At 33.5% G+C, this 18,555-nt stretch overlaps 1 protein-coding gene across 2 annotated transcripts in view; it reads right to left on the bottom strand.

Moving 5' to 3' along the window:
• LOC106127640 (SUN domain-containing ossification factor) overlaps positions 1-18,555 on the bottom strand; it is a 50,365-nt gene that overhangs the window by 5,514 nt on the left and 26,296 nt on the right. Inside the window, exon 1 of one of the 2 annotated variants that reach the window (XM_013325792.1) lies at positions 1,841-1,983. The exons of the other annotated variant lie outside the window; for it this stretch is intronic. Within the exon in view, the coding sequence (XP_013181246.1) occupies positions 1,841-1,932 (92 nt within the window). The 5' untranslated portion in view covers positions 1,933-1,983. Of the gene's footprint in view, positions 1-1,840; positions 1,984-18,555 lie in introns of those variants that run through there. 2 annotated transcript variants of the gene reach the window in all.

Here is an 18,555-nt window from a genome sequence, read left to right as displayed (position 1 = left end):
CCCCCCCCCCCCGCGCCCTAAACGGGTCACGTGGTATGAGTACGTTCCCTAAGTATTAATCGTTAAATTATATGCAACATTAACAGCGAAACAACACGGTTAAGACATAGAACAAAAGCAACAAAACATTACAACAGCGTTACAAGTTTCACAATTTAGCAGCTCGTTAATGTTTCAAGCTGTTGTTTTCATTTTGATACACAGTTGCATTTCAACATTGTATATAACTGGAGACGGAATGTCACCTATTCAAAGCCATCTAGTGATAAAATATTATCAGCTTGTTGACAGTACAATAGAGATTAAATATTTAATTTAAGACTTTGATGTTATAGTGGTCAAGCACAGTTGATCGGAGCCAGTCTTCAAATGAGAAGGTTTAAAACATTTGGATTAACTTGCCAGTATGTGATACAAGTACTAGAAAAAAGAAATGTTAAAACTAGAGTCAATTATTTATGATCATATTTATCATCATCAGCTCACTATATGTCCCCCCAAGGATCTCGGAGCCTACCCTAAGTTATTTTATTCTGTTATATAAATATAACAGAATAAACAAAAACCAAGTATATTCTTCATACTGTCATATTAAAGGAAACGGCAAAACGGAATACTTTCAAATGTTTTGGTTTCACTAAAAATTAGTACGATATCCAAAATTCATAATTTGAGACTAACAACCATTTCCTTCCCTGATCAGGCCACAAAATTGTCTTTCCTTCCTTGCTCAATCATGCATACCTATTATAGGTATTTTTTTATCAATAAATATCTCTTTTTTTAAACGGTCACAAATAATGCCGAAGTATTTTCCGTTGGGTCGGAAATTATTTATAGACTATTATCTTTTTCACAATCCGGATTCAGTACTCGATCACGATGTCTCCTGATGATTAATAGAAAATCTGACTACTACAAACATAGTAACTATACTATAGTAGTAGCTATAACTTGTAGTACTAATAAATAAAATAAAAGCACAATCAGGAGATAATTTCGTATTCGAGACAGTCTACATAATAACGGAAAATATCAAGGTACATTCCTTCATCTGAGGTTAGGAAGTGTTTGCGCGGGAAACAATTTCGCGCGCGATGTTTGTTAGCACGGACACCCCGCGCATTCCCCCTCAGTCCTGCCATATCTCGCGTACCGTTACGTCGTAATCCACGCCCGCCTACGTACCTAAAGCATCCAATGTAAATTCCATTGCAATGAAAATGTTCTTGGAAAGCTACTATAGTAAATAAAGTGTTATAGCTTTGTGATAACACCGTTATGTCAATCTAAACAAAAACAAATTTTGTATGTTTTCTACTATGCGTTCCTAAATGTCGGAAATTTTGTTAATAATACCTATTGTTCTATTGAAAACTCCAGAGTATCCGTAATATTCAATTTGTTATTTAAGTTATGAGGGAAGAGGATCATTAATGCGGGTCATTTGATCTCGACATTCCCTTCCTACTTACTCGTATACCCAGAGTTTAGAGTAATTATATATAACTAACTTAATGCTACAGATCTAAGGAGAAATGTCCGACAGATTAGACCTCATAGTAATTGTTGTGTACACACTTGTACTACGCATAGTTTTAGCAGTAAGATTATAACAAGACACCGCGTGGATACAAATGGTTTCAAAGAAATCTTGATCGTAATTCCTATGACGTTTGCTTTATACCACGAACCTTTTGCGGACGAGACAGTTCAATTGTACATTGTGACCAAGCATGCAAAGTGATGTGACACTTGTTACATCGTACTCTTTAACCGACATTTCTAGAATGTTATTCATCTCATATCAGATGCTAAAAAGTCTTACACAAGAGCTTACATGTAAAATATCTTGGTGAGTCCTTGGTGGCCACCGTAGGAGAGCAGCTGACACACCAACAGCGCCGCCAGCAGCGCCCGCGGCGGCGACATCGCGCACACGCCGCCGCCGCATTGGCCACGTCCCGTCGCCGGCGCCCCTATCCCGACAACACCTCCCCCGCCCCCGCCCCCGCCTGCACACGTGTCACCCGACACTGACCCCACTGCGCACTCAACACACCAACATTGGCGACTTCCCCAACACAACACCGAAAATTGTCTATCGCAAAAGTACGCAACACCTTCTATATATTCCAGCAAAACCCTATTTTAAAATACTTGAAAAGACGGGAAAGTAATTGCGCGAAACGTTATTAAATGTGTTATTATTGTTCTCAATAAAAACAGATTATTTTATTTTGATCACTTGCACTTTTGCTTTTATTAAATTCGTTTCAATTTTGTCATTTGAATGTTTCGCATTTCGCCTTGAAACCTGTAGTGGTAATTTTTATTTATTGCGAACTTCTTTCTTTGCTATTACATTTAAATAAAATCGAAGAAAAGGTAAACTATATACGTGTATCTTATATTTAGAGAGTGTATAAATTAATCAGAATTAGTAAATAATTATTTCTTATGTAAAATCTTAAACATAGATATAATATTACGCCAACGCTGTAATACGTTAGTTTCGATCTGTTCGTCGTGCAACACCATTTATTAACTGGTCTAAGCGTTTCGGTACAGAATACAGACAATTTGTCATTGTCGTACCAATTGCAGTTCGTGACAACGGGTCCGCAGCGATCGGTACCACACGACGACACCGCTAGTTACTGGCACAACACTATTGTACTAATTAGTGCTGCCAATTATGACATTACTGATCAACTGTACAAATTATACTCAACCTTTTTGGTTAAGAGAAATTTAAGTAATTGCGAATTAGGTAAATATCTAATTACATAAACCAGTTTTTATATTAAGCTTTCATTTTAATTATCCTATTGTTATTTAAAAATCTTTGTGGCATTGTTATGTTGTTTAATTGATCCATTATAAAAAAACCATTAACCGTTGCTTAAAACCTGTATAAAAACATATTGTCAACAACTTTGTTGTTCTTGATATCTAGAGCAGTGGTTCCCAAACTTATTTTGTCTACTCCCCACTTTGAGAATAAATATTTTTTTAGCGCCCCCATATTTTCACATATTGAAAAACCACTATAACTTCAAATTAAATTAATTAATTGTGACCTATATATGTATATTAATATTAATTCTATTAATTATTAATTCTAACTTTTATCTGCAGCGTTCACAAGGGGGCGTTATCGCCCACTTTGGGGAAGACTGGTCTAGAGATAACAATTTATTTTTATACATGTAATTCGGCAGAGAGAATCTACGACCATAGTAACGATGTAATGTGTGTCTATAGTGAAGACGTGTGCTTGTTGAGGCGTGACCCGCGACGCTCTGGTTCTCGTCAGAGCTAATTGCGTCACAATTACGTCACATAATTAGTGATGCAACCGAATGCGAACGACACTTAACGTTCAAAGAACTATGAACTTCGCTAACAAACCGAATACGTAATACTTTTATGACATTTGTATAATGTGTTTTTATATATTCTATCTTATATCGTATTGTAAAAAAACGAAAGATAGTTTGAATGTATATAAACATACAATTTGTGTAATTATTTTTACACTAGCTGTTTCACACGACTCTATCCGCACGAAGTTAAATAAATTATAATAAAATATAATTAGTAGCCTATGTGTTCTCCTGCACTATGTTCTACAACTATGCCAAATTTCAGCGGAATCCGTGCATCCATTCTGGAGATACTTTCTAACAAACATCCATCCATCCATCCATGAACACACACGAGTGTATTTGAACCGCATGCCATGACTAATTCCATACATTGATGAAAATATTTAGTCTTATATTCGTGAGTATAAAATTATATAGAGAAGTGAATAAGCGCTAAGTATTTTTAGTTATAATCCATTGTCGCCAATGGCGCGCTTTTATTACAAAGTCAAGTGTCAGAATTAATAGTGATGGGACATAAAGGTTCACATTTTAGTAAGGCTAATGTTGTGCCAGTACACCGGCACAGTGTCGGATTTTCTTCCTAACAGTATGTATATCAATGTTAATGATAATTATATCAATTGAGACATAAGTTTTATCAACTATATCAGGAAGTTAACCATTTACGGTTAGATTCCCACCATAGATTTAACCATCGTATTATGTTTTAAGAATGTTAAACATATAATTTGAATGGATATAATTTCCGCAAATTCACGACCAATATTGTATTATATTAAGATAAAGATTGAATTAAATATTGAATAACAATATTTCTTGATAAAGCCGTCATAATAGTATTATGGAAGAGTTATTCCGTTTTAAATGGCAATGCAAAGAATGCGTTAGTCTAACTGTAATATAATTTAATATACAAGGTAAAGTTAACGTCGTACGAAACTGAAAAATACGTAAGATTATAAGAGAAGAAATAACGATCAGATATCAGGTATATTGCTCGACAGAAAAATAACTATGGTCAACAGATATTGTGGTGAAAAGTTTTATATTTAGAATCATTTCCGTTTTGAGATCAAATACAGTCGAACCCGGATAAGCGAGAGTCCAAGGGTCTCTCCGATTAGCAATACCTATGCTATTATTAGTTGTTACCACTCATCGAAGGGACCACGAATTTTTTTTTCTTACAGGCGTCTCTGTTATCTGGGTTTCTCGCTTATGGAGGTAGTCCGTCAGGATTGGATAATAACTCCCGCTTATAAAGGTTCCCTGCTCATCTAGCTTCGACTGTTTATCAAACAATAACACATATAAAAATTATAAAATGTATTTACGTAAATTATTATAAAATACTACGTGCAAGCCCGTTATCTAAATTAGTATTTGTTCTTCAAACAATTTCGCTATCATTTACAAGGTAATTAAACTACAAGTGTAAAAATATTTTTACTATCACTATGCTAATGTAAGACATGAATCCTTATATATTCGTCAAATGACGAGATAGAACTTATTATTTTTTATTATTCTATAAAAAAGATCAAACCTCAATTCCGAATAACAAAGGGAGACAATGTTGAGTCTTGGCAAGTGTGATCAGATGACGAAAATAAACACCTCACATGTATAGAAAACAAAGCAAGCTTCATCATATCCCGTAGTAGTATTAACGTTAGTTACGTGTATGGCGGTCTTTAAATAATCCTTCATCAACGATGACGCTAACTTCAATCCTTTGTTGAAATCATAATTAACAAAAACGCGAAACGCGATCATACGTTTGAATGTAAAATCCCACAATCGTGAAACACATAATAGAACATTTGTGGTCTTCCAACAGATATTACTTGCCGTTGTTCATAAATATCCCAAGCTTTTGTGAGCAGATTATATTCCATAAATGTATTCTATATTTTCATCAAAATAACAGCCAAAAATAATATCAATTATAAACACAGAAAGGAAATTAATTACGCATCTTGAAATATTTATAACTCAATTTGAAACTGGAAAATCATATTACACGAAACCTTGGTACGAGTATTTCGTATTTGGACGCATCGAACAATCCAGTCTGTTTACAGCAACACACGGCAAAATTTTCCAATAAAACCCAAACCAGATAGGGAAAGGGCAATCGAATAAAACTTTCTCTCCCTTTCGATTTATAGGAAGAAAATTTAAGTAGCAATCGCGTACATCAGTCTACAGATTTATAATGCAGCCAGACAACAGAGTACGGCTTAATTGGCTCTATGAGATTTAAATCCGCACCAAAAAGGCAACGGTGAGCGACTAGCAACATAATGAACACTTAAATGTAACCAGAGATCTTAATTTCATATAGAACAAAGATCTAGATAGTCCATTTAGAGCGGAGCGGGACAGGCGACATGAGCTCTTATTGTCTCTGCCGATCCTTATATGTGCTTCTCAAGATGTTTTAGATACAAATATTATTGTACCGCTATCGACAATATACAAATTATAATATACTACATATTAGACTGTTCATGTGTTTGCTAGCGATCGCCCACGACTCCGTCTGACGCTTCAAGACTTCTACATATATGCCAAATTTTAACAAGACCCATATGCATGGTAGAGATTCTAGAGATACCTACCAACAAATGTTCATCCATCCATCAAAACATACACATTTATACTATTAGTAAGATGACTAAAAAGGTGTCCGGTGTTTTTTTACCTTTTTGCTCTATAACTTCTTTAGTTCATATTCCTATCCTATAGAGTATAGATGAAGTATCATAAACAAAAGAGAATGTAGACAGTTGTAGCAAATTAAAAACACGCTGTGAATACACATTACAAGCAAAACATCATTAAATATGATTTATTACAGTTACAATAAACAAATCTAATTTTATATTGTTAATTTTCAACTAACCGCCTCCGCGCTGACACTGACATCGTCTACATTTATCATCATCAAACGACTTTCACATTTTTAGACTTAATTTTCGTAGTTATTTCCGGACGCAAAATCTCTATTTCTTCTAAATAACCAACATTCTGAACTTGATGAGCGGATAATTAATCTGTCAGGATATTTAATTTGGTGAGTTGGCAACACTGAGAATGACATGGAACGATTGCCTAACGTTATGCATCAAGAATGTTACCCTCCTCTAAAAATAATTATAGTTCCCGTTACCCTGAAGATCGGAAACGAATATGAATCAGAATTTTACACAAGTTTCTATAAAATATATAATACAAAACCATAAATCCTTCTTCAACCAGTATAAGTTCTTACTTCGGCATAGAGCACATTTTTATTTTACTTTTATAACAGGCTTAAATTACGATACCGCCTATTACTTTTCCGGCGAGATTTCTAATTAACTAAATAATACCTTAACAGTTTTACAATTTTTCCTTGTCAAATAGCTACAAAAACCAAAACAGCCTCCATAAAATAACTGCATATTTACCGATATATTTTTGTACACAAAAAGCCAACACATAAAAAGCAGTATTACAAATATTATCTGATCCTAATGAAAGTGAAATGAATTTTAAATAACGTAATTAAGTCAATAACCTGTTTATGATTCATTCAAAATATTTACGACACTCCAAACAATGCATTTAAATAATCTTCACGCCTTACAAAGTGACACAATAATTTGCTGAATAAATTATAACGGGTTATAGAACAAGTTGCACTTAGTGATGGTTACAGGCCATGTCCTAAATATGAATAATATACGTATCAAATATTGCACAAATGGGCAACTGCTTTCTCAAGACCAGTCGACGTAGGCGGCACCACTTGACACCTTTATGAACATTATGTTCTTAATCTAACACGTATAAGTCCTTCAAGAAGCGAGCTTATTACCACCTAAAAGGCCGGCAACGCATCTGCGGTTCCTCTGGTATTGCTGATGTCCATGGGCGTCGTTGAACACCTCGGTGTTTCCGCTGCTCGTTTGCCAACTTCCATTATAAAAAAAAAAGGTTCACCCTTGAATGACTGAGTGCTATATATGGACGGGCTATTATCCGTGGTATTTTGTGTCTGTTTGATTTGTGCTATTTTGATGCTGATTGTAGCAGTTGGTACCGTTGAGGAGAATTCAAACTAATACATACAGATAGAATTAACAGTCAGGAACTTCAACAGGCGCGTTTTAGTCGGAAGGAAGCAAAAGCTATCATTTCAAAGCAGCGACGTGTCCATATCTTTAGAGGCTTAATATCATAGACACATGTGTCAACTCCAAATACGAGTAGATGTAGTACATGTTTTTGATTCAAGGCGATATCGATACGCAAATGTATCGCCGTGCTAGAATTTGCATTTCAAAATCCTGCGTAATATATCTCTGCTTTAATTTTATTTAAATACAAAACCGGTACACAGTTTCAAACTAGACGATTGTCATTACAGGTTACCCATAGTAGGTACCCTAATTAGTCTGGTTATGGAAAATGTGTACTATGACTTTTAAGTATGCCTTCACAACGGTACTTTTGATTAGTCAATGAAATTGTGAAATCAAAACCTTGAATGTGAATGTTCTCGACTCGATGCCCCTTAATCAGTCAACACATAGCCATACGTCAAACTTGTTCATCGTTAGTATTGATTGATGATAATAGCGAAAGTAATTTAGTTAGTTTTTCTATACACGATGATTTCTTTTCAATTATCAGTGCATCCAAAGTGCGATGGTAAAAGTGGAAAGCACTTAAATTGTTAAGTAAGCAAAGTAAAAAATAATATTTTGATCGGCGTCATTGTGATTAATAACAGCCAATACCTTTTTCCTTAGTCACTTTGTTAAAGGAAAGGTCTAAGAAGATTCTTTCATTATTGTAGCACTAGCTGTCACCCGCGACTCCGTCCGCGTGGAATTAAAAACAAACGGTATAAGTAACCTATGTGTTCTTCCAAATTATGTTCCTCATATTTGTCTAATTTTAGCAAGATTCATGTAGCCATTACGAAGATACCTTCAAACAAATATCCATCTAAACATTCGCTTTTATAAAGATAATATATAAATAAGTAACTATCGATATTCTTTGGTTCGCGTGAAAACTTTCATACTTGAGTATATTTAAGCCCGTAATAGGTCTTCGCTTCAAAACTGACAAGGTAAAGCTACAAGCTGATCATTTTCTGAGCTGATCTAATCTCTCTCACCAAACTATTGATCCGTTCGTTTGTATCAATATACATGAAATCCTTTGAACCGATCAATGTATTTGTATCGTGACTACTCTACTGTTCTACATACAACCTGTTCCAAACTGGACTATTCTCGCATTCAGCATCGATAATGTCACAATAAATTATATCAGACTCGAATCCGAACTTTATAAATACTGATAGTGTTATTTGAGAAATATGCCGAACCGCAGAATCGATCGGTCGCACTATCAATTTAACTGTCGAGTTAACAATCTATACTTATCCTATTATCTTATTAAACAAGTCTAAATATTAAAATAGCTCGCTCCAGTTTCTATTTCTACCTAAATCAGAACAGGTCTGTTACAGAAATTCCTGGCTTCAATTGCACATTTATTCGATAATTATATTTTAATTGTAAGACAGTTTAATTTTGTAACAGTAGCTTTTGGAATTCGTGGCACTAATCCTGTTATGAATTGAACATTGTATTGCTTAATGGTACAATTGTAAATTAATCAAATTGTATTTACTTTGAAACTATGTACTATTGCAACTCTGGTATAAACCATGTTCATAATTGGTGTCATGTTTTTTTATGACAGCGTTAACTTTATATCAAGTAAAAGCAACATTTCAAGTGACTTTCTACGAGTTAGAACTAGAGTCTTAGAGATACGGATAGATACTGTGAGGGATTAAGGACGTCGGCTGCTATGATCACGCTAAATTTGCCAACCAGTCGACGAAGGAAAAGCAATGCAACAGAAATTAGAAACGTACACAAGAACGCCCACCGTCTACACCGAGAGCTGAGACGCGAGGCTGCCGTGGGCGAAATTTAATGAACCCACGGTTGAAGAGACAGCTCGCAATAACCAGCTATTTACTGTCCATTGTCCGCGCCTAATCTACTGTCGCAATGGTGGCGGCTCCGTGCCGCAGCCGGTGTCTTTGATACCGAATCCACTCTTATTAATCATTCAGCTTTCCACCGATACTACGCGCAACTCCGACCGTCTTGAATAAGTTATATCATCTACACACCCTGGTATTATACTTTATACTTTGCATATTTCTTATAAATTTAAAATAAAACTGCAAAGGTATAAAAAACCTAGTGATAGAGGATATAACATTTTTAAATAGTGTTAAATTACACAATTAAATCTATTAACGTTAGCTAGACTCTACTATGATTTGACGAAGGTGTAAAAGATTTCATTTGAAATTTCAGACACATCAAAATTACACAGTATTTTGAAATTAGAAAAGATCACACATCGTTATGAAATTATGAAGCATGTGCTATTCAAATAAATAAACATCGACAGCAAATAACTTCCGTTACAATCAATAACTACGTAACTTTAAGCTAAAATACTAAAAACATCATAAAATCTACGATAGTTTCAGGAAACTGACAATGAATTCGTTACAATAAAACCAATAAATTTTTAGGCCGTCGTCGGCCTGGTTGCGATGTGCCGAACATAGAGGCAACGTGAACGGAACATTGACCTAGATGATGCATACATTATATTAGGATATTTCGATGTTTATGACTGTCTTTAAACTTGTATTTACTGTGGTTGTAACTTTTGAACTAATTTTCAAATCTGAATGTTGTAATATTTATTTACATACAAAATAGAAAAGAATTTTATATTGCTGCATATATCGACTTAAATCAAAATAAAAATCGGGTTCTTCCACAAACAGATATTAAATACGGTTGTCACTTTCAACAAGGTAGTTACAGATGTAAAAATAAACATCAACAACGGAGGGAGTTTTTACCAAATATGCATCACTAGACACCGACCGGTGAACATGCAGCGAACATTCAACCTGCTATAAATAAACTAGATACAGCAATGAGCCACGACGTTCTTTCCGAGGCCATCGGGGTTCTGTGTGACCTAAATTTGTAAAGATATTCTAGCAGACCTAATGGGTCTATAAACTTAAGCCATTAAATAATTATCAGCTGTTTTGTAGAACGATGAAAAGTTATAAAGTCTTGAATACGAGATAAAAGTCGAATGTAGGCAAACATTTGTTGGAAACAGTTTGGATTCAGTTTAAAGGACCTTCCAAAGAAACAAGAACAAAGAAATTATCTACTTTCTTAAGCATTTTAAAGTAGTAAAAAATAATTGATATAATACCAAAATAAAAGAATTACTTTAACATAAAGGCTTCTACACTTTCTCCTTTTAGTTTATAAGCATAATTCGCGGTTCACGTTAAAAAAAAGAATATCGAAAGTCTAGGCTTTCTAATTTAGCAAGTTCGTGATGTGACGTTAATGTATTTTACAAGGGATAAAAAAAATGGAAATAAGAAACACGTCACACAATCACTACGAATGTAATATCCTTCGATTCAATATAATTCGCCTTATTAATATCTAATTAACTATAAACACAAACAAAATATTTAAATTAATACTTTATAGTGTTTAATTAAATCACAATTAACGCTTTGCTGTAACAACGGGTACCGTAAGGGATATTAATTTAAAATCTAGTGAACGATACCATGACAAGTTTAGACTGAAATTTCTCATGTGATTTCTGAAATATAGTTCTTTAAATAATTAAACATAGCAAATATATAAACAACTACATTCATATAAAGAGAAACTTCAACTATAAAACAAATGGAATCGACAGAAGCATATATAATGGCGCGTAAAAACGACGCAGTGGCTATTAAAAATTACAAGTCGCCTGGAAATGTTTGTTACGTGAAAGGTTTGTATTCGACACACAAGCGCGAAGTATAGTCAAATGATTGATTCATTCAAAGCTTTATGATTGCATAAACGTAACCATAAATCCATGAAACTAATAGTTGTATCTCGGATAGCTGACAATCGAATTAAAACATCCAGAGAGTCGGGTGCTGGTGATATTGCGTTTATGAGATAAATTTCACTGACATCGGGGGAAATGTGGGTAATGAAAGTGATAAAACATTCAGCACAAATGAAATCACACAAGAAAATATGAAGGTCTCATCTCAGATCAGGTGAACATTACTTATCATAAACGTCTCCAATCGTTTTTTTGAATGAATAAAATTTTATAATTTAAAAATTACTTTGTGACTGGCGTTTTTTGTTGTTCTTGTTGTTTGATTCTTTCCTTGTGTTAAATATCCATCGTACTTTGCTTTGAAATGATTCATCTGTTAGTCTGAAGTTCTAGAAATATATGTACGCTGTATACAGTACGTGCAATAACACTCATAATATGCTAAGATTCCAATCCATAGTTAACTATAATTTAATTTATCGATAAAAAAATACGGCACAGCTTGACCTTATTTTGTTTTTTCTCTACATCATAGTTTCACTTTCTTTTATATCTGCATCAATACTAAAGATAAGACATTAAGTTGTATTATAGTCGATAGGGAAAATAGTTTAACGGCCGATACAGATTGTAAATTATTTGTATATAAATATAAGCAACAGGCGGCGTCACGATATCTGGTGAGTGCCACACTAGCTGTTAGCTACACAATACAACAGTTGTTATTTGAAAGTACATTGCAGTTAGATACGAAACAGAGATTTGAAAAGCATTAGGAATGAGTGATCATTGTTAGAAGGAACTGAAGAAAAAAGAACTTCGTAAACACATCTATAAATGAGGAAAAGAAAAGACAAGAATAAGGGAAATTACCCGTTTTACGAAACACGAGTTTACATACTCGTAAATATAACAAGATCCAATATAAATGATGCAACATATTGAAATATAGTTAACGTTAAGGTATGAGATGAATTATGAAACGAAATTAAATGGCAACGTAGATAGGGAAATCCCTGGATCAATAAATAAAGTTTCACTATGCCAGTATCAATATATATATGGTTGAAGCTAGAAAGACATTAGCTTGCTCGGCCTAATAACATCTTTTATACCAATACTAGCTGTAGCCCGCGATTTCGTTCGCGCGGAATTAAAGACATTAAGAAATTTAAAAAAAAATAACAAGTATCCTATGTGTTCTTCCAGACTATGGTCTATATGTATGCCAAATTTTGTAGAAATCCGTTCAGCCGTTCTAAAGATATCTTCAAACAAACATCCATACATCTAAACATTCGCATTTATAATATTAGTAAGATAGTAAGAAGTAAGATTCGTGGACGATCGTACAAAACAAAAACATATAGCCATTACTCCTATAATTGTAATCGTTTTGGGCAGTAAGTGCACACAATCACGTGCGTGTGTCAAATTGTTCAGGGGCATTACTCATGGCGCATCAAACACGTGCGAAAACATTGTGGCATATTTATAAAACATCGCCATTATCGTAGCCGGTAACTATACTGATAACGAACCGGTTTACGATCTCTTACGTAACATATATAAATGTTAAATTGTATAATAAAAGCTTAATAGAAACAGTTAAATCACGTATACTAAGGTAGGCAGAAGTTATGAATTTCCAAAAACACAACTCTAGCTTTTACATTATAAATCTACACATACATATAAATAAAATTGGAGTGTCTTTGTATATTTAAATTACTGTTAATTAAATTTTTATTTTTTATTTTTGTCTGTATGAAATGGCTTTGCCGATTTTGATGGGACGGGATTTGATTTACGGTAAGGTATCTGATGGACGTGGGAATATTATAGGCTACTTTTTTAATTGCACAGACAAAGTCACGGTTAACCACAAGTTCTTAGTATGTTAATATAATTCGGTCAACAAAAAACTATTTTGAAATAAATCATATTATATTGAAATATTTTTCTACCAATAGCCAAATATTTAAAAGAAGATTAATTGTTGTTTTTATTTTATATTTGAATAAATTCAGTGAGCGGAGAAGTTTCTGGATTATTTAAAATAAACACGATAATAAAACTTGAATCAAGATTGTTTATTAAGAATGGATATTTAAATATTTAATTTAAAAACCTTATTGTGAAAAATGATATGCAATAACATCAATAAACTTATAGCCGTCGAGGAAAATACGAAGCATGGATTTTGTCCAAATTAATATATTTAATTAATATTTTTTTTATAACATATAGGGACAGAGCAGCAGGTCGTTTCATTTTGATTAATTTTATAAATGCGAAGCTACTGGAATGAATAGTGCTGTTACCACAAAAATTAAAAAAAGTTTACAAAAGGTTAGATGCTAACTAGAGCGGCGGTGGCTCAGGGGTCAAGCACTTGACTTGCAATCTGCAGGTCCCGAGTTCGAATCCTGCCATGTACCAATGTGTTTTTCCGATTTCCGATTTACATATGTACATTTATCCGATGTTCTTACGGTGAAGGAAAACATCGTGATGCAACCTGCACATATCTGAGAAGAAATTCAAAGATATGTGTGAAGTCAACCATCACTTGGCCAACGTGGTTGACTATGGCCTAATCACCCATAACTTTAGGTAGGCTCCGAGCTCCTCGGTGGGGACGTATAGTGAGCTGATGATGATGAGATGCTAACATATTTTTAAATTGTCTAATTGACCAATAACTTATCAGTAATAACATATATTTTATCAAAAAAAAGTAACCAATGTATTGAACTTTTATTAAGATTTTTTTTATACAATAAAATTAAATATGAAAAAACGTATTAGCTTCTTTGTTCCATACCTTATTCAATTTATTTCAATACTAAAATATAATCTTAGAAATTATCTAATCTGTGGTCAAATCTTAGGCAATAAATAACTGCGTTAATTAATGCAAATTACCACTCTTTTATTTAATTAAGAAATTATTATTTAGAGATTCAACGACAATAATATTGTTTTTACCAACATAAAGGTCAAGTTTCAATACATACAGATCAAAACAATATCAATTTTCCCACGCTTATTCTAGAAGAAGTGTTATGTAACAGATGAGGGCAAACGAGCAGCGAGAACACCGAGGTGTTCATCGACGCCCACGGACATCAGCAATACCAGAGGAACCGCAGATGCGTTGCCGGCCTTTAAGAATGTGATACGTTCGCTTCTTAAAGGACCCTAAGTCGTAGCAGTTTGGAAATCCAGCCGACGACAGACCAAATATTGTAATTCATGTGACATTCACAATTGACTTGCGACTCAAAGTTTCAGATTTCTGGGATCTTCTCTCAATTGAAAATAATAAATAATAATTACAAGTTCTTTCAACCTAAGCAAAAGACCAGTCGAATAAAAAGTACAACATATAAATTTTATTCCATTTATAACTAGTAAGTAGTCCGCGACTTCGTCTGCACGAAATAACAAAGCATATCCTATGTCAACGAGGTTAGTAGATGTAGCTTCCAAACAGAGAAAGAATTTTTCAACAGTTTTTTTTTGGAGTCTATTCGATACAAACATTCAAATCAGTATAGACGTTACAACAAGCCATGATATTAAATAAATTCCAGCATGATACCTTCACACGTTTTTGAGAAAAAGGGTCTTGACAGACAGACGGACGGACAACAAAGTGATCCTGTAAGGGTTCCGTTTTTTACCTACGAGGTACGGAACCCTAATAATGTTCTAAACCAAATAGATGACTCTAACGGAACTTAATTAAAAACAAAACTTGATATTTTAACATAACGAATAAAATCGTTCAGTGTAAATCTTACTTGGGCTCAGAGTCATGTCACTTAGAAGTTAACTTTGCTAACATTGTAGGCTTTAGTTGGTACATAAGAAAACCATTTAGCTTATATCAGCGGGTGTTCGGCCCAGTTGTAGGCGTGTCGGAGCAAAATCGACGGAAACGTCTTGTTAATTTCTCGACCACGGATTCAAAGCACGCTTCGGTATTATTATTCAAAGAGTGTAGGAAGTGAACGCTTAAAATAGAAAAGTTATTGCTCATTAAGTTGCGTTCAATAAGAAAAAAATGTCTAAGCTTGAGTTTCCACTGTCAATACGTTTTCATATAATAGAAAACATTGTTATCAATTTTTTCAGTCATTTTTGAATTTTGGGATTTTGGAAACATAGGGTAACATAATCTGTGCTACATAACTTTCGAGAACATTTTATGTTTTTCTATAACTCAACCATAATCTAAATTATATCCTATGTTCTTGAGGAAGATTTGACGATATATATTTGGCTTCATTGTTTAAATTTCTCTTAAGATAATATCCCTTATCCAAGATATGTATTAATACACTGAAGTTGTAAGTATTTCTGCTAACAATAAAATTCAGTAAGTACCAGTATTATCCGGTATCAGTTTACGTTGACGGATGCCCACATCCTGACCTTCCTCATATGACACATATAAAGATCCCTTGCTTTATTTAGCGTAACAATTCAAAAGACGTCTTTAAATATGCCTTGATAACCAGCAATTTTTAAATCCGAAACCAACAAGTAATTAAATCAATCTCTAAATAATCTTACGTGTTGCTAATATTATAAATGCAAATATTTAGATGGATGTTTGTTTGTTTGAAGATATCTCTAGGACGGCTTAAGGGATCTCGATGAAATTTGGCATAAATGTAGAACATAATCTGCAAGATACATAGACTACTAATTAAGTTTTTTAAATTCCTCGTGAACGAAGCGGACGACAGCTAATTATAAGTATTAATTAAAATACAGTTTAAAAATATATATCACTTTATATTATTCACATCTTAATTAAATAGTTAAATACTGAATATACTTGCTATAATTAATTCCACGAAATTGTCATAGTCATAGGTTTGCCGTAAAATTAACATTGTTTATTGTAAATTGGTAACATGGTAACATGTTACGAACACCGTTACACTATCGTTAAATATAATTTATAAAGCTAATTAAGAGCGTCGGTGGCTCAGGGGTAAAGCACTTGACTTGCATTCTGCAGGTCCTGGGTTCGAATCCCGCCATGTACCAATGTGTTTTTCGATTTCCGATTTACATATGTACATTTATCCGACGTTCTTACGGTGAAGGAAAAGATCGTGATGCAACCTGCACATATCTGAGAAGAAATTCAAAGATATGTGTGAAGTCAACCAACCTGCACTTGGCCAGCGTGGTTGACTACGGCCTAATCACCCTTAACTTAGGGTAGGCTCCGAGCCCCTCGGTGGGGACGTATAGTGAACTGATGATGAAGCTAACTAAAACGATTCCTATAAACTACGATGTGCTTTGGTTATTAATTAACTCAATGTATGCATTTCCGTCAACAAGAATGCATTGGCTTCTTACTTTGTTTCCACTGTTATATAACTTGTATAATATAAAAACGTATTATCATCCTTGTCATTCTGTTTTAAAAGACGGAGTTAGCTTTATGTTTCTGTACAGTGGAAACAAGTCAAATGACACGGTTCCCGTATGTGACGTATACAATGTTTTAACGGAAGGAAACGATATACTATATTCTAAATACGGTGATTGGTGATAATAACTAGAAGGAAATCAACAAATTACGTGATATAAGTAACAATAGTTAACATAAAAATCACTAACTGTGGGGTTTTGATACCAAACTCCACATTTCAAACATATTGTTATCTTTACTATGTCAAAGATAATGACAGGGATATATATATATATCTATGTTTTATACAGAGATTATCGTTTCGGAAACCAACGCTAAACGTGGAAGACTTCCAAATATATGACAAGCTGAGAGAGGTGCTGTGATCCCGGTTCGTTCTATCAGTAAATATGTAAAACCTACATGGTTATTACTAAATAAAGGCTTTTATTACTAGATTATTTTAATTCGCACAGACAATGTCGAAGGCAAAACTTAGTTTTAATTAATGTATCATACGATTGAACATAATTATTTATATAGACAAAATTATCTAGGAATTTACATAAGCCATCTAAATACGGATTATACGAAACAAACGAAGATATTTTATCAATGGAAAAACATTTCTAGAAATGTGATAAATAACATTTATAACAGAGTCCATTTTAATAAATTATCAACGAATAATTTTACTGCAACGTCTTTTAGACTAAATTTTCATTACGATCTTTGATCGTAAGTTTTCTATGCATTACATTCAAATAATCAAACTTTAGCAATATCAAGTATTAATTCATACGAAAATAGCTAATCAGAACTTACGATAATTTGTTTAGTGTTATTTTACTAATATTATAAATGCGTAAGTTTATATGGATGGATGGACGCGTGCTTGTTAGAAAGTATCTCCAGAAAGGCTGAAGGATTCTCGCTGAAGTTTGAAGATTACATGAGCTAATTGTTTTTTTATCCGCGCAGCTAGTCTTGTGTGACAGCTTATATCTAATAACGTTTTAGTTTGAAAACAGCTACGGTATAGAATAGATTGTGCGGTTACCGCAGGACCTATGTAAGCCGCAAAGTAACTTAACACTTAAACTTATGTACTGAAACCGCATTCCATAGCCGGGTGTAATGTTCTATTTATTGTATTCCTTATAAACGGCCTGGATTTCTAATATAGATAATTTTGTAAGAGTTAATTTAAATAAAAAATAATTTTTAGTAAATAATATTTCATATTTAAACTGGAATTGAACTTGAAATATAAGATTTTGATCCATATCAAGATAACAATGTCAACAATTATAATACTTTAATATCTTTGAGGTTACAAATGTAAAAATAAAATTATAAAACTTAAATAGATTTAAACAAATGAATTTTGATAACTTTACCATAGAATAACAAAAAAAAGAAGTTCGCAAAACCGAAGAAAACAGCGTTCTTCCACAATACTGTGGATATCACGTATATAAATTTATACACTATTTAATTTTCATACCGTAAAAACACTACGAATTTTGAATGAAAACTTTTTAGCGTGATGTTCGATCGAAGTAAAATTCGCGAACTTTTTATAAACACGCAACACACGTCCGTCCGGTGCGCGGTCACGCGCCATACTGAATTATTACTGATGCAAGCAAAGAGCTTGCCGTTGAGAGCGAAATTGGTTTTCGAACATCGTCTAGTATTTTTAAATTGAACTTTCTAACTTTACTATTA

Source organism: Papilio xuthus, unplaced genomic scaffold (assembly GCF_000836235.2).
Source record: "Papilio xuthus unplaced genomic scaffold, Pxut_1.1 DF824655.1, whole genome shotgun sequence".
NCBI lineage: Eukaryota > Metazoa > Arthropoda > Insecta > Lepidoptera > Papilionidae > Papilio > Papilio xuthus.
This window is presented reverse-complemented; position numbering and strand designations above follow the sequence as displayed.